The sequence below is a fragment of the Oncorhynchus mykiss genome, chromosome 19, assembly GCF_057628025.1.
Source record: "Oncorhynchus mykiss isolate SJ-2025 chromosome 19, ASM5762802v1, whole genome shotgun sequence".
Lineage (NCBI taxonomy): Eukaryota > Metazoa > Chordata > Actinopteri > Salmoniformes > Salmonidae > Oncorhynchus > Oncorhynchus mykiss.
The window spans coordinates 2,977,096-2,995,000 of NC_143040.1; the positions used below are offsets into that span (position 1 = coordinate 2,977,096).

At 43.5% G+C, this 17,905-nt stretch overlaps 1 protein-coding gene across 1 annotated transcript in view; it reads right to left on the reverse strand.

The window, feature by feature from the left end:
• The window catches only part of LOC110515606 (uncharacterized), a 180,892-nt gene that overhangs the window by 93,171 nt on the left and 69,816 nt on the right, over window positions 1-17,905 (reverse strand). The window contains exons 27-37 of the mRNA XM_090211797.1: window positions 10,540-10,764; window positions 10,284-10,382; window positions 8,884-9,038; window positions 8,344-8,555; window positions 7,998-8,205; window positions 7,643-7,739; window positions 7,145-7,373; window positions 6,136-6,261; window positions 4,199-4,321; window positions 3,473-3,505; window positions 3,313-3,334 (exon numbers count right to left, since the gene is read on the reverse strand). Of these exons, the coding sequence (XP_090067923.1) occupies window positions 3,313-3,334; window positions 3,473-3,505; window positions 4,199-4,321; window positions 6,136-6,261; window positions 7,145-7,373; window positions 7,643-7,739; window positions 7,998-8,205; window positions 8,344-8,555; window positions 8,884-9,038; window positions 10,284-10,382; window positions 10,540-10,764 (1,529 nt within the window). The remainder of the gene's footprint in view (window positions 1-3,312; window positions 3,335-3,472; window positions 3,506-4,198; window positions 4,322-6,135; window positions 6,262-7,144; window positions 7,374-7,642; window positions 7,740-7,997; window positions 8,206-8,343; window positions 8,556-8,883; window positions 9,039-10,283; window positions 10,383-10,539; window positions 10,765-17,905) is intronic.

The window sequence follows — 17,905 nt, forward strand, 5'->3', positions numbered from 1 at the left end:
GCCAGTGATATAACAGGCTAATGAATTGATAACAGGATAGATACCAGTGATATAACAGGCTAATGAATTGATAACAGAAAAGATACCAGTGATATAACATGCTAATGAATTGATAACAGAATAGATGCCAGTGATATAACAGGCTAATTAATTGATAACAGAATAGATACCAGTGAAATAACAGGCGAATGAATTGATAACAGAAAAGATACAAGTGATGTAACAGGCTAATGAACTGATAACAGAAAATATACCAGTGATATAACAGGCAAATGAATTGATAACAGAAAAGGAGAATGAGTGGTAACACGCACATACAAAGACTAACAAACATATACGCACATACACAGACTAACAAACATCTACCATATGTATGTGTGAGTCAAGTTATTTTCATGCAGAGCAAAGAAAGTGTTTCAACAACCATGAAAGTAAAATAAGGGAGTGATCGGAGACAAAAAATAAACTGAAAATGAATCTTTGAATTAATTCCAGGCAAGGAAAAATCCAGAATGAAATGACGTTCGTTTAACATATTGTCATAGTAGAGTGTGTTTTCGTCAGCCGTCCAAATACATTTAAAAAACGGGAGGTTATATATTCACATTGGAAGAGCCATGGCAAATATATGTATTCTCAAACATTCATACAGTATCTCAAACATTCATACAGTATCTCAAACATTCATATAGTATCTCAAACATTCATACAGTATCTCAAACATTCATATAGTATCTCAAACATTCATACAGTATCTCAAACATTCATATAGTATCTCAAACATTCATACAGTATCTCAAACATTCATATAGTATCTCAAACATTCATACAGTATCTCAAACATTCATATAGTATCTCAAACATTCATACAGTATCTCAAACATTCATATAGTATCTCAAACATTCATACAGTATCTCAAACATTCATATAGTATTTTAAACATTCATACAGTATCTCAAACATTCATATAGTATCTCAAACATTCATACAGTATCTCAAACATTCATATAGTATCTCAAACATTCATACAGTATCTCAAACATTCATATAGTATCTCAAACATTCATACAGTATCTCAAACATTCATATAGTATCTCAAACATTCATTCAGTATCTCAAACATACATATAGTATTTTAAACATTCATACAGTATCTCAAACATTCATATAGTATCTCAAACATTCATACAGTATCTCAAACATTCATATAGTATCTCAAACATTCATACAGTATCTCAAACATTCATATAGTATCTCAAACATTCATACAGTATCTCAAACATTCATGTAGTATCTCAAACATTCATATAGTATCTCAAACATTCATACAGTATCTCAAACATTCATGTAGTATCTCAAGCATTCATACAGTATATTAAACATTCATACAGTATCTCAAGCATTCATTCAGTATCTCAAGCATTCATTCAGTATCTCAAACATTCATACAGTATCTCAAACATTCATACAGTATCTCAAGCATTCATACAGTATCTCAAGCATTCATTCAGTATCTCAAGCATTCATACAGTATCTCAAGCATTCATACAGTATCTCAAACATTCATATAGTATCTCAAACATTCATGTAGTATCTCAAACATTCAAATAGTATCTCAAACATTCATACAGTATCTCAAACATTCATACAGTATCTCAAACATTCATATAGTATCTCAAACATTCATACAGTATCTCAAACATTCATACAGTATCTCAAACATTCATACAGTATCTCAAACATTCATATAGTATCTCAAACATTCATATAGTATCTCAAAGATTCATACAGTATCTCAAGCATTCATACAGTATCTCAAGCATTCATACAGTATCTCAAACATTCATATAGTATCTCAAACATTCATACAGTATCTCAAACATTCATACAGTATCTCAAACATTCATACCGTATCTCAAACATTCATATAGTATCTCAAACATTCATACAGTATATTAAACCTTCATTCAGTATCTCAAACATTCATATAGTATCTCAAACATTCATGCAGCATCTCAAACATTCATACAGTATCTTAAACATTCATATAGTATTTTAAACATTCATACAGTATCTCAAACATCCATATAGTATCTCAAACATTCATATAGTATCTCAAACATTCATATAGTATCTCAAACATTCATACAGTAACTCAAGCGTTCATTCCCTTTGACTTCCTATAGCGTGATGATGATGATGATGGTCGAATGGATGAAGGAGGGAGGGATTGTAGGAGGGAGAAACAGAATGGGTATTGGAGAGGAAGGGATGCAACGCATACCAGCCATAGCATAGCGGCCAGGAACCCACAGCTAACTAGACAGGGTGTTAGTAATATTATATTACTATAGTATAGTGGTCAGGAACCCACAGGTAACTAGACAGGGTGTTAGTAATATTATAGTACTATAGTATAGTGGTCAGGAACCCACAGGTAACTAGACAAGGTGTTAGTAATATTATAGTACTATAGTATAGTGGTCAGGAACCCACAGGTAACTAGACGAGGTGTTAGTAATATTATAGTACTATAGTATAGTGGTCAGGAACCCACAGGTAACTAGACAAGGTGTTAGTAATATTATAGTACTATAGTATAGTGGTCAGGAACCCACAGGTAACTAGACAAGGTGTTAGTAATAGTATATTACTATAGTATAGCGGCCAGGAACCCACAGGTAACTAGACAAGGTGTTAGTAATATTATATTACTATAGTATAGTGGTCAGGAACCCACAGGTAACTAGACAAGGTTATATTAATATTATAGTACTATAGCATAGCGGCCAGGAACCCACAGGTAACTAGACGAGGTGTTAGTAATATTATAGTACTATAGTATAGTGGTCAGGAACCCACAGGTAACTAGACAAGGTGTTAGTAATATTATAGTACTATAGTATAGTGGTCAGGAACCCACAGGTAACTAGACAAGGTGTTAGTAATATTATAGTACTATAGTATAGTGGTCAGGAACCCACAGGTAACTAGACAAGGTGTTAGTAATATTATAGTACTATAGTATAGTGGTCAGGAACCCACAGGTAACTAGACAAGGTTATAGTAATAGTATATTACTATAGTATAGTATATTACACACAACCCGGCTAGTCAAGCGGCCATTGTTGTATGTTAAGCAATGCAAATCATTGGCCTGCGTACTGCATTTTTAAACAAAACGACAATGTAATTGAATATGTTCTTCCTGGACTACAGGTAGTTCTGAAGGTTAGTTAATGCAGAGCCTGTGTTTGTCCTGGACTACCAACAAATGTAATCATTTCAAAAAACAAATAAACTCAGCTTACATTTTTTGTCACTCTTGTCACTCTGTAAGAAAGGAGGGTTCAATACAACAACGTTGAATACAATCAGCGAATAAACATAAATTCGGTAAAAAACAAAAGTGTTTTAACATTTTATCAAATTTTAACAAGAGGAATGTTCTGAAAAGGTGTAGTTGGTTACCTCGTCATCTGCGTCTAGGTCTGAATCAGACTCCTGAATAGGACACCAAGGAGAGAAATAAAGAAGGCATTCAGTCTGATCTGTTTTGGGACAGTGTTATTCACACTGAGTCAGATCTGCTTTGGGACAGCGTTATTCAGTATGAGCCAGATCTTCAGCGTTATTCACATTTCAGTCCAGGTATGTTTAGCATTATCATTATTTAATGTAAATACACATTGTGTTCAGTCCAGGTGTGTTCAGCATTATCATTATTTAATGTAAATACACATGGTGTTCAGTCCAGGTGTGTTCAGCATTATCATTATTTAATGTAAATACACATGGTGTTCAGTCCAGGTGTGTTCAGCATTATCATTATGTAATGTAAATACACATTGTGTCCAGTCCAGGTGTGTTCAGCATTATCATTATTTAATGTAAATACACATTGTGTCCAGTCCAGGTGTGTTCAGCATTATCATTATTTCATGTCATTACACATTGTGTCCAGTCCAGGTGTGTCCAGTCCAGGTGTGTTCAGCATTATCATTATTTAATGTCATTACACATTGTGTCCAGTCCAGGTGTGTTCAGCATTATTTCCTGTCATTACACATTGTGTCCAGTCCAGATGTGTTCAGCATTATTTCCTGTCATTACACATTGTGTTCAGTCCAGGTGTGTTCAGCATTATTTCCTGTCATTACACATTGTGTTCAGTTCAGGTGTGTTCAGGTGTCTTACCTTGCAGTAGGTGGGCAGCGTGATGTTCAGGTTGCAGATTGCCTTGTGGGTAAGACTACGGTAGGTGCGGGGCTCCTTGGTGAAGGACAGTCTGCCACACGGCTCCTGGGCGCAGTCACGAATCTGTCAATCAATCAATCAATCAACCAATCAACCAATCACTGGAGACTCATGGAATCAGGTGAAGGTGGGAATATTAGCAAGGAATGTGAAAAAACATTCTGGTATATTATACTGTATAATCAAACTCATTAAAATACATACTAAATCATATACCAGTGTCTATGATGTACTCAAAACTCATTAAAATACATACTAAATCATATACCAGTGTCTATGATGTACTCAAAACTCATTAAAATACATACTAAATTATATAGCAGTGTCTATGATGTACTCAAAACTCATTAAAATACATACTAAATCATATACCAGTGTCTATGATGTACTCAAAACTCATTAAAATACATACTAAATTATATACCAGTGTCTATGATGTACTCAAAACTCATTAAAATACATACTAAATTATATACCAGTGTCTATGATGTACTCAAAACTCATTAAAATACATACTAAATTACATACCAGTGTCTCTGATGCATTCTAAACTATATACCAGTGTCTCTGATGCATTCTAAACTATATATCAGTGTCACTGTTTCCCAGTGTAGAAGTCCATTCAGAACTAAAACAAAGTGGACAACTACGTCACACTCTCCCAGCGTAGAAGAAGTCCATTCAGAACTAAAACAAAGTGGACAACTAGGTCACACTCTCCCAGCGTAGAAGAAGTCCATTCAGAACTAAAACAAAGTGGACAACTAGGTCACACTCTCCCAGCGTAGAAGAAGTCCTTTCAGAACTAAAACAAAGTGGACAACTACGTCACACTCTCCCAGCGTAGAAGAAGTCCATTCAGAACTAAAACAAAGTGGACAACTACGTCACACTCTCCCAGCGTAGAAGAAGTACATTCAGAGCTAAAACAAAGTGGACAACTACGTCACACTCTCCCAGCGTAGAAGAAGACCATTCAGAACTAAAACAAAGTGGACAACTACGTCACACTCTCCCAGCGTAGAAGAAGTCATTTCAGAACTAAAACAAAGTGGACAACTACGTCATACTCTCCCAGCGTAGAAGAAGTCCATTCAGAACTAAAACAAAGTGGACAACTACGTCACACTCTCCCAGCGTAGAAGAAGTACATTCAGAGCTAAAACAAAGTGGACAACTACGTCACACTCTCCCAGCGTAGAAGAAGACCATTCAGAACTAAAACAAAGTGGACAACTACGTCACACTCTCCCAGCGTAGAAGAAGTCATTTCAGAACTAAAACAAAGTGGACAACTAGGTCACACTCTCCCAGCGTAGAAGAAGTACATTCAGAACTAAAACAAAGTGGACAACTACGTCACACTCTCCCAGCGTAGAAGAAGTCCATTCAGAACTAAAACAAAGTGGACAACTACGTCACACTCTCCCAGCGTAGAAGAAGTCCTTTCAGAACTAAAACAAAGTGGACAACTAGGTCACACTCTCCCAGTGTAGAAGAAGTCCATTCAGAACTAAAACAAAGTGGACAACTACGTCACACTCTCCCAGCGTAGAAGAAGTCCATTCAGAACTAAAACAAAGTGGACAACTACGTCACACTCTCCCAGCGTAGAAGAAGTCCTTTCAGAACTAAAACAAAGTGGACAACTACGTCATACTCTCCCAGCGTAGAAGAAGTCCTTTCAGAACTAAAACAAAGTGGACAACTACGTCACACTCTCCCAGCGTAGAAGAAGTCCATTCAGAACTAAAACAAAGTGGGACAACTAGGTCACACTCTCCCAGCGTAGAAGAAGTCCATTCAGAACTAAAACAAAGTGGGACAACTAGGTCACACTCTCCCAGCGTAGAAGAAGTCCAGTAAAGGAGTGTTACCTTGATGAAGAGTGCGAGACGGTTCTCTTTGAATGCATAGAAGCTGAAGACGTGATGCTGTCCACTCTTGGTCAGAGGAACCAGGTTCCCAAAACAGTCTGCAAAGATAGGCTTCCCTTCCAGTACCTATTGTAGGGACAGACAGACAGACAGTAGAGAGCTAGGGTCAAATCAGTCCGTAAAGATAGGCGTCCCTTCCAATACCTATTGTAGGGACAGACAGACAGACAGTAGAGAGCTAGGGTCAAATCAGTCCGTAAAGATAGGCGTCCCTTCCAATACCTATTGTAGGGACAGACAGACAGACAGTAGAGAGCTAGGGTCAAATCAGTCCGTAAAGATAGGCGTCCCTTCCAATACCTATAGTAGGGACAGACAGACAGACATACAGACAGACAGGGTCAGACACCAATACCCCCCCCCCCCCACTTCACCTCTACATCTCTCTACTCCGGACCCCTCTGTGAATTTCTCTTGCTTTTCCAGATCTCCCCCTCTCCTCCTTCCCCCACCACTCACCTCTTCTCCCTCTCCCTCTCCCTCCTCCCCTATCCTCTCCTCCTTCCCGCTCTCACCTCTACTCCCTCTCTCCCCCTCCCCATTCCCCTCTCCTCCTTCACCCCTCTCCCATCTACTCCCTCTCCCCCCACTCTCCTCTCCTCCTTGCCCCCCCTCTCCCCTCTCCTCCTCTCCCCCTCCCTCTCCTCTCCTCCTTCCCCCCCTCACCTCTCCTCCCTCTACCTCCTCTCCTCTCCCCCCTCTCCCCTCTCCTCCCTCTCCATTCTCCTCCTCCTTGCCCCCCCTCTCTCCTCTCCTCCTCTCCCCTTCCCTCTCCTCTCCTCCTTCCCCCCTCACCTCTCCTTCCTCTCCCTCCTCTCCTCTCCCCCCTCTCCCCTCTCCTCCCTCTCCCCCCTCTCCCCCTCCCCATTCTCCTCTCCTCCTTGCCCCCCCTCTCTCCTCTCCTCCTCTCCCCCTCCCCATTCTCCTCTCCTCCTTCCCCTCCTCTCACCTCTACGTCTCTACTCCGGGCCACCTCTGTGAAGTTCTCTTGCTGTTCCAGCGTCTTGTCCATCTTGTCGTCCGTCATGCAGAAGCAGCGGAGGCGAGCCTCGATGGGGTCCAGCGTCTTGGCGAAGATGACGAACTTGGCCATGTAGGGGACACAGATGATCTCTCTGTACAGCTGGGTAGAGAAACTCACAGCCTCCTGGGTCTGACGACAGTCTATCAGCCAGAACCTACAGCGCACCGGAGGGGGGTGATCAATAATTCATCAATTGATAGATTCATCAATCAATCAATAGACCAATCTGTCAGTCAGTCTATAAGCCAGAACCTACAAGAGGCTAGATAATCAATCAACCTATCAAGGATGTAACAGATCAATCAATCGTATCCAATGAAGAATCAATCATTCCATCAGTTAATTAATCAGAAAGAGGATGATGTTTTCACTAGAATGTCAAAAACAACAGACAGATGAAAACACACCAGTTTCACACATTACCTCGCTGACACGTTGGTGGTGAAGGACACACATTGGTTGATGAAGGTGAGGGGGGTGGAGCCAGTGATGTCCTCCCATTGGGCAGGAGTGGTCCCACCTAGAACACACATCACGAAGGAACTCCGGTTAATATATTCAACATTTTAATGTGGGTTGACTCAAACCAGGCTTTGATGAATATCAAGAAGGTAAACATGACTACTCAAAATCAATCATTCAGTCAGTTAGTTAATCAACCAACCAGCCAATCAAACAACCAATTCAAACAACCTATCAATGGGCCAAACAATCAATCAATCAAACAGCCAATTAAACAACCAGCCAATCAACCAATCAACAGTCATTCCCTACGCACCAGTGATGCTGCAGAGCAGACGCAGAGTGGGCGTGTCCCCTCCAAACACGTTGCCTGTCCCGTCATTGGTCGAGCTTTTGGGGACAGGGATCGTCATGGTGATTGGCTTGTGGAACTTCCGCCTCCTGGGCTCCAAGGTAACGATGGGGCTAAAAGTAGCTTTGTTACCCAGAATCCTCTTCACCAGGTCTACGCTGATTGGCTGGGCCTAGGAGGAAGTGAACAAGAGTTAGGAAGTAGAAACAACGAACTTGAAAGTGTTCAGTTTGTCGTTACCAAATACATTTTTGTTGGGGCCGAAGACCAACTTGAAAAAGCTACACACACAGACCCCACCCCTCCCTACCTGTAGTCCAACCCTGATCTTCTTAGTGAGAGCCCCCTCTGGGAACACAGCCTGGACCTGAGGTACCAGAGTACTGCTCAACACCGCTCCCTCAGGACCAATCAGTTGGCTGTCCTGCTTGATGCGCGACACCACCGCAAAGTATTGTGGGAAGTCCCTGGTGACGATACGGCAGATCCTCTTCTTCTCCAGCTCCTCAGGAGAGTCCAGCTCTGGAGGACGAACCAATGGGTGGAGCGGGGAAGCAGGGTCAGATGATACACAAGGACCAATCAGATTGAGCAGTCGGACCTAAATGTTTCCTAATCTTTGGTGAAAGAATAAGGTAGAACGATTGGTGGCTTGGTACTAACATGGCGGCCCGGTTCTGTTGCGTCCCTCATGCCTCCTCCCTGCTCCTCCCTCCACCCTTTCTCACCCATCTCATCCCCTCCGTCCACTCCCTGTCCTCCCTTCCCTTCCCTTCTCCCTCCCCATCCAGCTCTCCCCCGCACCAGACCTTCCCACTCGTCCCCCCGTCCCTCCCCCGTCTCCCCTCACCCTCGTCCATGCCGTTCAGTATTTGGTTGAGTTCCTCCTCAGTGTGTTCACAGTGATGTTCCCTCCAGCTCTCCCCCATCTCACTCCTCAGAATCACCAGCTCCCGCTCCGTGCCCCGCAGGGCCGCGAAGTGAGGGATCTCCACAATCACCGGCCTGTTGGGACAGAGGTCAGGGGTTAGAGGGTAAAGGTTGTGATGACAGGAGGACGCCTTCCATGGAAGAACACAAAACATCACAAGATGAGGGACAAAGAAATCCTGGAGAAATTCCTGGAGGAGATTCAAGCAAACAGAAGGATATGATATTTTGATGATGAGGAGGAGGAGGAGGAGGAGGAGGAGGAGGAGGAGGAGGGTCAGGTGACATACTATTCCGAACATAGAAAAATCACAACATTACAATATGGGGAGGAAAAATCATGGGGGGTAATGGGATAAAACTGGAACTGATTCAGACTGTAATTCTCAACAACACAACGACACTGTAACTCAAATGTGGAGAGGGCTGGGGAGAAGATATGATGAGACCAGGGTATATATGATGAGACCAGGGTATATATGATGAGACCAGGGTAAATATGATGAGACCAGGGTATATATGATGAGACCAGGGTAAATATGATGAGACCAGGGTATATATGATGAGACCAGGGTAAATATGATGAGACCAGGGTATATATGATGAGACCAGGGTATATATGATGAGACCAGGGTAAATATGATGAGACCAGGGTATATATGATGAGACCAGGGTAAATATGATGAGACCAGGGTATATATGATGAGACCATCGTAGATATGATGAGACCAGGGTATATATGATGGGACCAGGGTATATATGGTGAGACCAGGGTATATATGGTCTGGCTGGGTGGGTGGGGGGTATATATGATGAGACCAGGGTATTTATGATGAGACCAGGGTATATATGGTGAGACCAGGGTATATATGGTCTGGCTGGGTGGGTGGGGGGTATATATAATGAGACCAGGGGCCGGGGTATATATTGTGTCCCTTCTCTCTCTCCGTGGTCTCCGTGCCAGGAGGCCCCAGCTGTAGTGTTTGAGTTACCCCAGGAACTTGGCTGCCTAGAGGCCCCAGCTGTAGTGTTTAGTTACCCCAGGAACTTGGTGTCTAGAGGCCCCAGCTGTAGTGTTTTATTTACCCCAGGAACTTGGTGCCTAGAGGACCCAGCTGTAGTGTTTAGTTACCCCAGGAACTTGGTGCCTAGAGGCCTCAGCAGTAGTGTTTTATTTACCCCAGGAACTTGGTGCCTAGAGGCTCCAGCTGTAGTGTGTGATTTACCCTAGGAACTTGGTGCCTAGAGGCCCCAGCTGTAGTGTTTTAGTTACCCCAGGAACTTGGTGCCTAGAGGCTCCAGCTGTAGTGTGTGATTTACCCCAGGAACTTGGTGCCAGGAGGCCCCAGCTGTAGTATCCTGCTGACAAGACTCTCTCCCTCGTTGAGAGGGGGCGGGGCCGTGGGGAGGTGGAGCTTACTGATCCATTACGCAGCACGGGGGGAGAAGAGAACGTCAACACACACACACACGCAAGGACGTACACACATACACACACGAGCGCACATACACACAGACTAACTCTCTCTCTCTCTCTCTCTCTCGTCCACACTCCCCCTCCCTCTCTCCATCTTACCCGAGGAACTGTGCCCCGGTGGGGCCGACCTCGATGATGCGTCCTGCCAGCCCCTCTCCCTCCACCATGGGGGGCATGGACGCCAGGCGGTGCCTCTTCACCAGGCGGCACGTCACCCGCGTCGGAGCGGAACACTTCCTGGGCGGCACGATGATGCGCAGCCCGTTGTGACGGCAACCACGCATGGCCCCACCCCTGGCGTCCACCATGAAACTGACCAGGAAGCTGAAGGGAGAGGAGGAGAGGAGGGAGAGGGATTAGGGAAGGGGAGAGGAGATGGAGTGGGGAAGGGGTGATGGAGATGGAGAGGGAGTAGGGAGTAGGGAAGGGGAGAGGAGATGGAGAGGTATTAGGGAAGGGGAGAGGAGATGACATAGGGAAGGGGAGAGGAGATGGAGTGGGGAAGGGGTGATGGAGATGGAAAGGGAGTAGGGAAGGGGAGAGGAGAGGGAGAAGGGGGAAGGGAAGGGGTGAGGAGAGGAGAGGGAGTAGGGAAGGGGTGAGGAGAGGAAAGGGAGTAGGGAAGGGGAGAGGAGAGGGAGAGGGAGTAGGGAAGGGGAGAGGAGAGGGAGTAGGGAAGGGGTGAGGAGAGGGAGAGGGAGTAGGGAAGGGGAGAGGAGAGGGAGAGGGAGTAGGGAAGGGGAGAGGAGAGGGAGAGGGAGTAGGGAAGGGGTGAGGAGAGGGAGAGGGAGTAGGGAAGGGGTGAGGAGAGGGAGAGGGAGTAGGGAAGGGGTGAGGAGAGGGAGTAGGGAGTAGGGAGTAGGGAAGGGGTGAGGAGAGGGAGAGGGAGTAGGGAAAAGGTGAGGACAGGTAGAGGGAGTATGGAAGGGGTGAGGCGAGGAGAGGGAGAGGGAGTAGGGAGAGGGAGTAGGGAAGGGGTGAGGAGAGGGAGAAGAAGAGGGAGTAGGGAAGGGGTGAGGAGAGGAGAGGGAGAGCGAGAGGGAGAAAGGAAGGGGTGAGGAGAGGGAGTAGGGAAGGTTTGAGGAGAGGAGAGGGAGAGGGAGTAAGGAAGGGGTGAGGAGAGGGAGTAGGGGAAACGGGGGAGAAGAGGGAGAGGTGTAGAAGGAGAGGGAGTAGGGAAGTGTTGAGGAGAGGGAGAGGGAGGAGGGGAAACGGGGGAGAAGGGGTTAAATGGTTGATCTGTGAAAGGGTGCGTTTCCACCATCATTTTTTGCATAATTTTACAGTCATTAAAAGATCTCACCATGTGGAACGAACAAATGATCTGTCGCCATTTATACAACGATACCAAAACTTTTCATCGCAGATGTTGTGAGTTTAAAAATGTTTTTTATGCGGTATGACTTTACTCGCATAAAAACTGTGGATGGAAACAGTGGTTAGTGACATTGTTGTGAAGTGAGAAACAGGCCGTTTATAAAGTCCGAGCTCTATCATGTTCCTCAATGAATTCAGCGCATTTCAGCAGTACACCTCCCTAGGTTATCTCTGAGCGCGCTCAGGAAGCACCGACTCGGTATCCGCAGTCAAACAAAAAAGTCAAACGACCAAAGTTGCTGCATAACCTCCTTTCAACGAATGACAGAACATCTCCGATATTTGGCAAAATCGAGTGAATGATTATACAGGTAGTACATCAGCTGATGAATAACGTGGAGATGAAGACCGGAAATAGTTTAAATATCAAGGTTTTTTTAAACAGTGACTTAACTCTGTTTTTAAAATATCAATATCTACTCTCGTAACGTTTGTTGATCACACGTTCTCTACCGAAGCTCTCATATGGGGAGGCAATAAGAGACAGCACTGAGAAGTAGGGTGAATTCTATAGTGGTATTTTGACATGCATAGGTAAGACAAGTTCTTTGACAATGCAACCTAGTGGATTACAGAATAAAATTTGACATTTTCATGCCAGGCAGGAGTCCGGAGTTAGGGGTTTCAGTGGGATTGGGACTGGACAGCATAACAGCCTAGGTTCCAGAGGACAGGAGGGGACAGGATAACAGCCTAGGTTCCAGAGGACAGGAGGGGACAGGATAACAGCCTAGGTTCCAGAGGACAGCAGGGGACTGGACAGGATAACAGCCTAGGTTCCAGAGGACACGAGGGGACTGGACAGGATAACATCCTAGGTTCCAGAGGACAGGAGGGGACAGGATAACAGCCTAGGTTCCAGAGGACAGGAGGGGACAGGATAACAGCCTAGGTTCCAGAGGACAGGAGGGGACAGGATAACAGCCTAGGTTCCAGAGGACAGGAGGGGACAGGATAACAGCCTAGGTTTCAGAGGACAGGAGGGGACAGGATAACAGCCTAGGTTCCAGAGGACAGGAGGGGACAGGATAACAGCCTAGGTTCCAGAGGACAGGAGGGGACAGGATAACAGCCTAGGTTCCAGAGGACAGGAGGGGACAGGACAGGATAACAGCTTAGGTTCCAGAGGACAGGAGGGGACAGGACAGGATAACAGCCTAGGTTCCAGAGGACAGGAGGGGACAGGACAGGATAACAGCTTAGGTTCCAGAGGACAGGAGGGGACAGGATAACAGCCTAGGTTCCAGAGGACAGGAGGGGACAGGATAACAGCCTAGGTTCCAGAGGACAGGAGGGGACAGGACAGGATAACAGCCTAGGTTCCAGAGGACAGGAGGGGACAGGACAGGATAACATCCTAGGTTCCAGAGGACAGGAGGGGACAGGATAACAGCCTAGGTTCCAGAGGACAGGAGGGGACAGGATAACAGCCTAGGTTCCAGAGGACAGGAGGGTACAGCATAACAGCCTAGGTTCCAGAGGAAAGGTGGAGACAGGATAACAGCCTAGGTTCCAGAGGACAGGAGGGGACTGGACAGGATAACAGCCTAGGTTCCAGAGGACAGGAGGGGACAGGATAACAGCCTAGGTTCCAGAGGACAGGAGGGGACAGCATAACAGCCTAGGTTCCAGAGGACAGGAGGGGACTGGATAACAGCCTAGGTTCCAGAGGACAGGAGGGGACTGGACAGGATAACAGCCTAGGTTCCAGAGGACAGGAGGGGACTGGACAGGATAACAGCCTAGGTTCCAGAGGACAGGAGGGTACTGGACAGGATAACAGCCTAGGTTCCAGAGGTAGGAGGGGACATGATAACAGCCTAGGTTCCAGAGGACAGGAGGGGACAGGATAACAGCCTAGGTTCCAGAGGACAGGAGGGGACAGGATAACAGCCTAGGTTCCAGAGGACAGGACTGGACAGGATAACAGCCTAGGTTCCAGAGGACAGGAGGGGACAGGATAACAGCCTAGGTTCCAGAGGACAGGAGGGGACAGGATAACAGCCTAGGTTCCAGAGGACAGGAGGGGACAGGACAGGATAACAGCCTAGGTTCCAGAGGACAGGAGGGGACTGGACAGGATAACAGCCTAGGTTCCAGAGGACAGGAGGGGACAGGATAACAGCCTAGGTTCCAGAGGACAGGAGGGGACAGGATAACAGCCTAGGTTCCAGAGGACAGGAGGGGACAGGATAACAGCCTAGGTTCCAGAGGACAGGAGGGGACAGGATAACAGCCTAGGTTCCAGAGGACAGGAGGGGACAGGATAACAGCCTAGGTTCCAGAGGACAGGAGGGGACAGGATAACATCCTAGGTTCCAGAGGACAGGAGGGTACTGGACAGGATAACAGCCTAGGTTCCAGAGGACAGGAGGGGACTGGACAGGATAACAGCCTAGGTTCCAGAGGACAGGAGGGGACAGGATAACAGCCTAGGTTCCAGAGGACAGGAGGGGACAGAATAACAGCCTAGGTTCCAGAGGACAGGAGGGTACTGGACAGGATAACAGCCTAGGTTCCAGAGGACAGGAGGGGACTGGATAGGATAACAGCCTAGGTTCCAGAGGACAGGAGGGAACTGGACAGGATAACAGCCTAGGTTCCAGAGGACAGGAGGGTACTGGATAGGATTATAGCCTAGGTTCCAGAGGACAGGAGGGTACTGGATAGGATAATAGCCTAGGTTCCAGAGGACAGGAGGGTACTGGACAGGATAACAACCTAGGTTCCAGAGGACAGGAGGGTACTGGATAGGATTATAGCCTAGGTTCCAGAGGACAGGAGGGTACTGGACAGGATAACAGCCTAGGTTCCAGAGGACATGAGAAGATAGAACTGTCACTCTTGCCTCTCTGAATTGTTAACAAACTTATTGTCTCTGACAGAGATGCCTACGTAGTGAATTGTTAACGAACTTCATGTCTCTGACAGAGATGCCTACGTAGTGAATTGTTAACAAACTTCTTGTCTCTGACAGAGATGCCTATTCCATTCTATTCACTTCCATTCCATTCTATTCACTTCCATTCCATTCTATTCACTTCCATTCCATTCTATTCACTTCCATTCCATTCTATTCACTTCCATTCTATTCACTTCTATTCCATTCTATTCACTTCCATTCCATTCTATTCACTTCCATTCCATTCTATTCACTTCCATTCTATTCACTTCTATTCCATTCTATTCACTTCCATTCCATTCTATTCACTTCCATTCCATTCAATTCACTTCCATTCCATTCTATTCACTTCCATTCCATTCTATTCACTTCCATTCCATTCTATTCACTTCCATTCTAATCACTTCCATTCTATTCACTTCTATTCCATTCTATTCACATCCATTATATTCACTTCTATTCCATTCTATTCACTTCCATTCTATTCACTTCCATTCTATTCACTTCCATTCCATTCCATTCTATTCACTTCCATTCCATTCTATTCACATCCATTCTATTCACTTCCATTCTATTCACTTCCATTCTATTCACTTCCATTCCATTCTATTTACTTCCATTCTATTCACTTCCATTCTATTCACTTCCATTCTATTCACTTCTATTCTATTCACTTCTATTCTATTCACTTCCATTCTATTCACTTCCATTCCATTCTATTCACTTCCATTCTATTCACTTCTATTCCATTCTATTCACTTCCATTCCATTCTATTCACTTCTTTTCCATTCTATTCACTTCCATTTTATTCACTTCCATTCCATTCTATTCACTTCCATTCTATTCACTTCTATTCCATTCTATTCACTTCCATTCTATTCACTTCCATTCTGTTCACTTCCATTCTATTCACTTCCATTCTATTCACTTCTATTCCATTCTATTCAATTCCATTCTATTCACTTCTATTCCATTCTATTCACTTCCATTCTATTCACTTCCATTCTATTCACTTCCATTCCATTCTATTCACTTCCATTCCATTCTATTCACATCCATTCTATTCACTTCCATTCTATTCACTTCCATTCTATTCACTTCCATTCTATTCACTTCCATTCTATTCACTTCCATTCCATTCTATTCACTTCCATTCTATTCACTTCCATTCTATTCACTTCAATTCTATTCACTTCCATTCTATTCACTTCCATTCCATCTATTCACTTCCATTCCATTCTATTCACTTCCATTCCATTCTATTCACTTCCATTCTATTCACTTCTATTCCATTCTATTCACTTCCATTCCATTCTATTCACTTCCATTCTATTCACTTCTATTCCATTCTATTCACTTCCATTCTATTCACTTCCATTCTGTTCACTTCCATTCTATTCACTTCCATTCTATTCACTTCTATTCCATTCTATTCAATTCCATTCTATTCACTTCTATTCCATTCTATTCACTTCCATTCTATTCACTTCCATTCTATTCACTTCCATTCCATTCTATTCACTTCCATTCCATTCTATTCACATCCATTCTATTCACTTCCATTCTATTCACTTCCATTCTATTCACTTCCATTCTATTCACTTCCATTCTATTCACTTCCATTCCATTCTATTCACTTCCATTCTATTCACTTCCATTCTATTCACTTCAATTCTATTCACTTCCATTCTATTCACTTCCATTCCATTCTATTCACTTCCATTCCATTCTATTCACTTCCATTCCATTCTATTCACTTCCATTCTATTCACTTCTATTCCATTCTATTCACTTCCATTCCATTCTATTCACTTCCATTCCATTCTATTCACTTCCATTCTATTCACTTCTATTCCATTCTATTCACTTCCATTCCATTCTATTCACTTCCATTCCATTCAATTCACTTCCATTCCATTCTATTCACTTCCATTCCATTCTATTCACTTCCATTCCATTCTATTCACTTCCATTCTAATCACTTCCATTCTATTCACTTCTATTCCATTCTATTCACATCCATTATATTCACTTCTATTCCATTCTATTCACTTCCATTCTATTCACTTCCATTCTATTCACTTCCATTCCATTCTATTCACTTCCATTCCATTCTATTCACATCCATTCTATTCACTTCCATTCTATTCACTTCCATTCTATTCACTTCCATTCCATTCTATTTACTTCCATTCTATTCACTTCCATTCTATTCACTTCCATTCTATTCACTTCTATTCTATTCACTTCTATTCTATTCACTTCCATTCTATTCACTTCCATTCCATTCTATTCACTTCCATTCTATTCACTTCTATTCCATTCTATTCACTTCCATTCCATTCTATTCACTTCTTTTCCATTCTATTCACTTCCATTTTATTCACTTCCATTCCATTCTATTCACTTCCATTCTATTCACTTCTATTCCATTCTATTCACTTCCATTCTATTCACTTCCATTCTGTTCACTTCCATTCTATTCACTTCCATTCTATTCACTTCTATTCCATTCTATTCAATTCCATTCTATTCACTTCTATTCCATTCTATTCACTTCCATTCTATTCACTTCCATTCTATTCACTTCCATTCCATTCTATTCACTTCCATTCCATTCTATTCACATCCATTCTATTCACTTCCATTCTATTCACTTCCATTCTATTCACTTCCATTCTATTCACTTCCATTCTATTCACTTCCATTCCATTCTATTCACTTCCATTCTATTCACTTCCATTCTATTCACTTCCATTCTATTCACTTCCATTCTATTCACTTCCATTCCATTCTATTCACTTCCATTCCATTCTATTCACTTCCATTCTATTCAATTCCATTCTATTCACTTCCATTCCATTCTATTCACTTCCATTCCATTCTATTCACTTCCATTCTATTCACGTCCATTCTATTCACTTCCATTCCATTCTATTCACTTCCATTCCATTCTATTCACTTCCATTCTATTCACTTCTATTCCATTCTATTCACATCCATTATATTCACTTCTATTCCATTCTATTCACTTCCATTATATTCACTTCCATTCTATTCACTTCCATTCCATTCTATTCACTTCCATTCCATTCTATTCACATCCATTCTATTCACTTCCATTCTATTCACTTCCATTCTATTCACTTCCATTCCATTCTATTTACTTCCATTCTATTCACTTC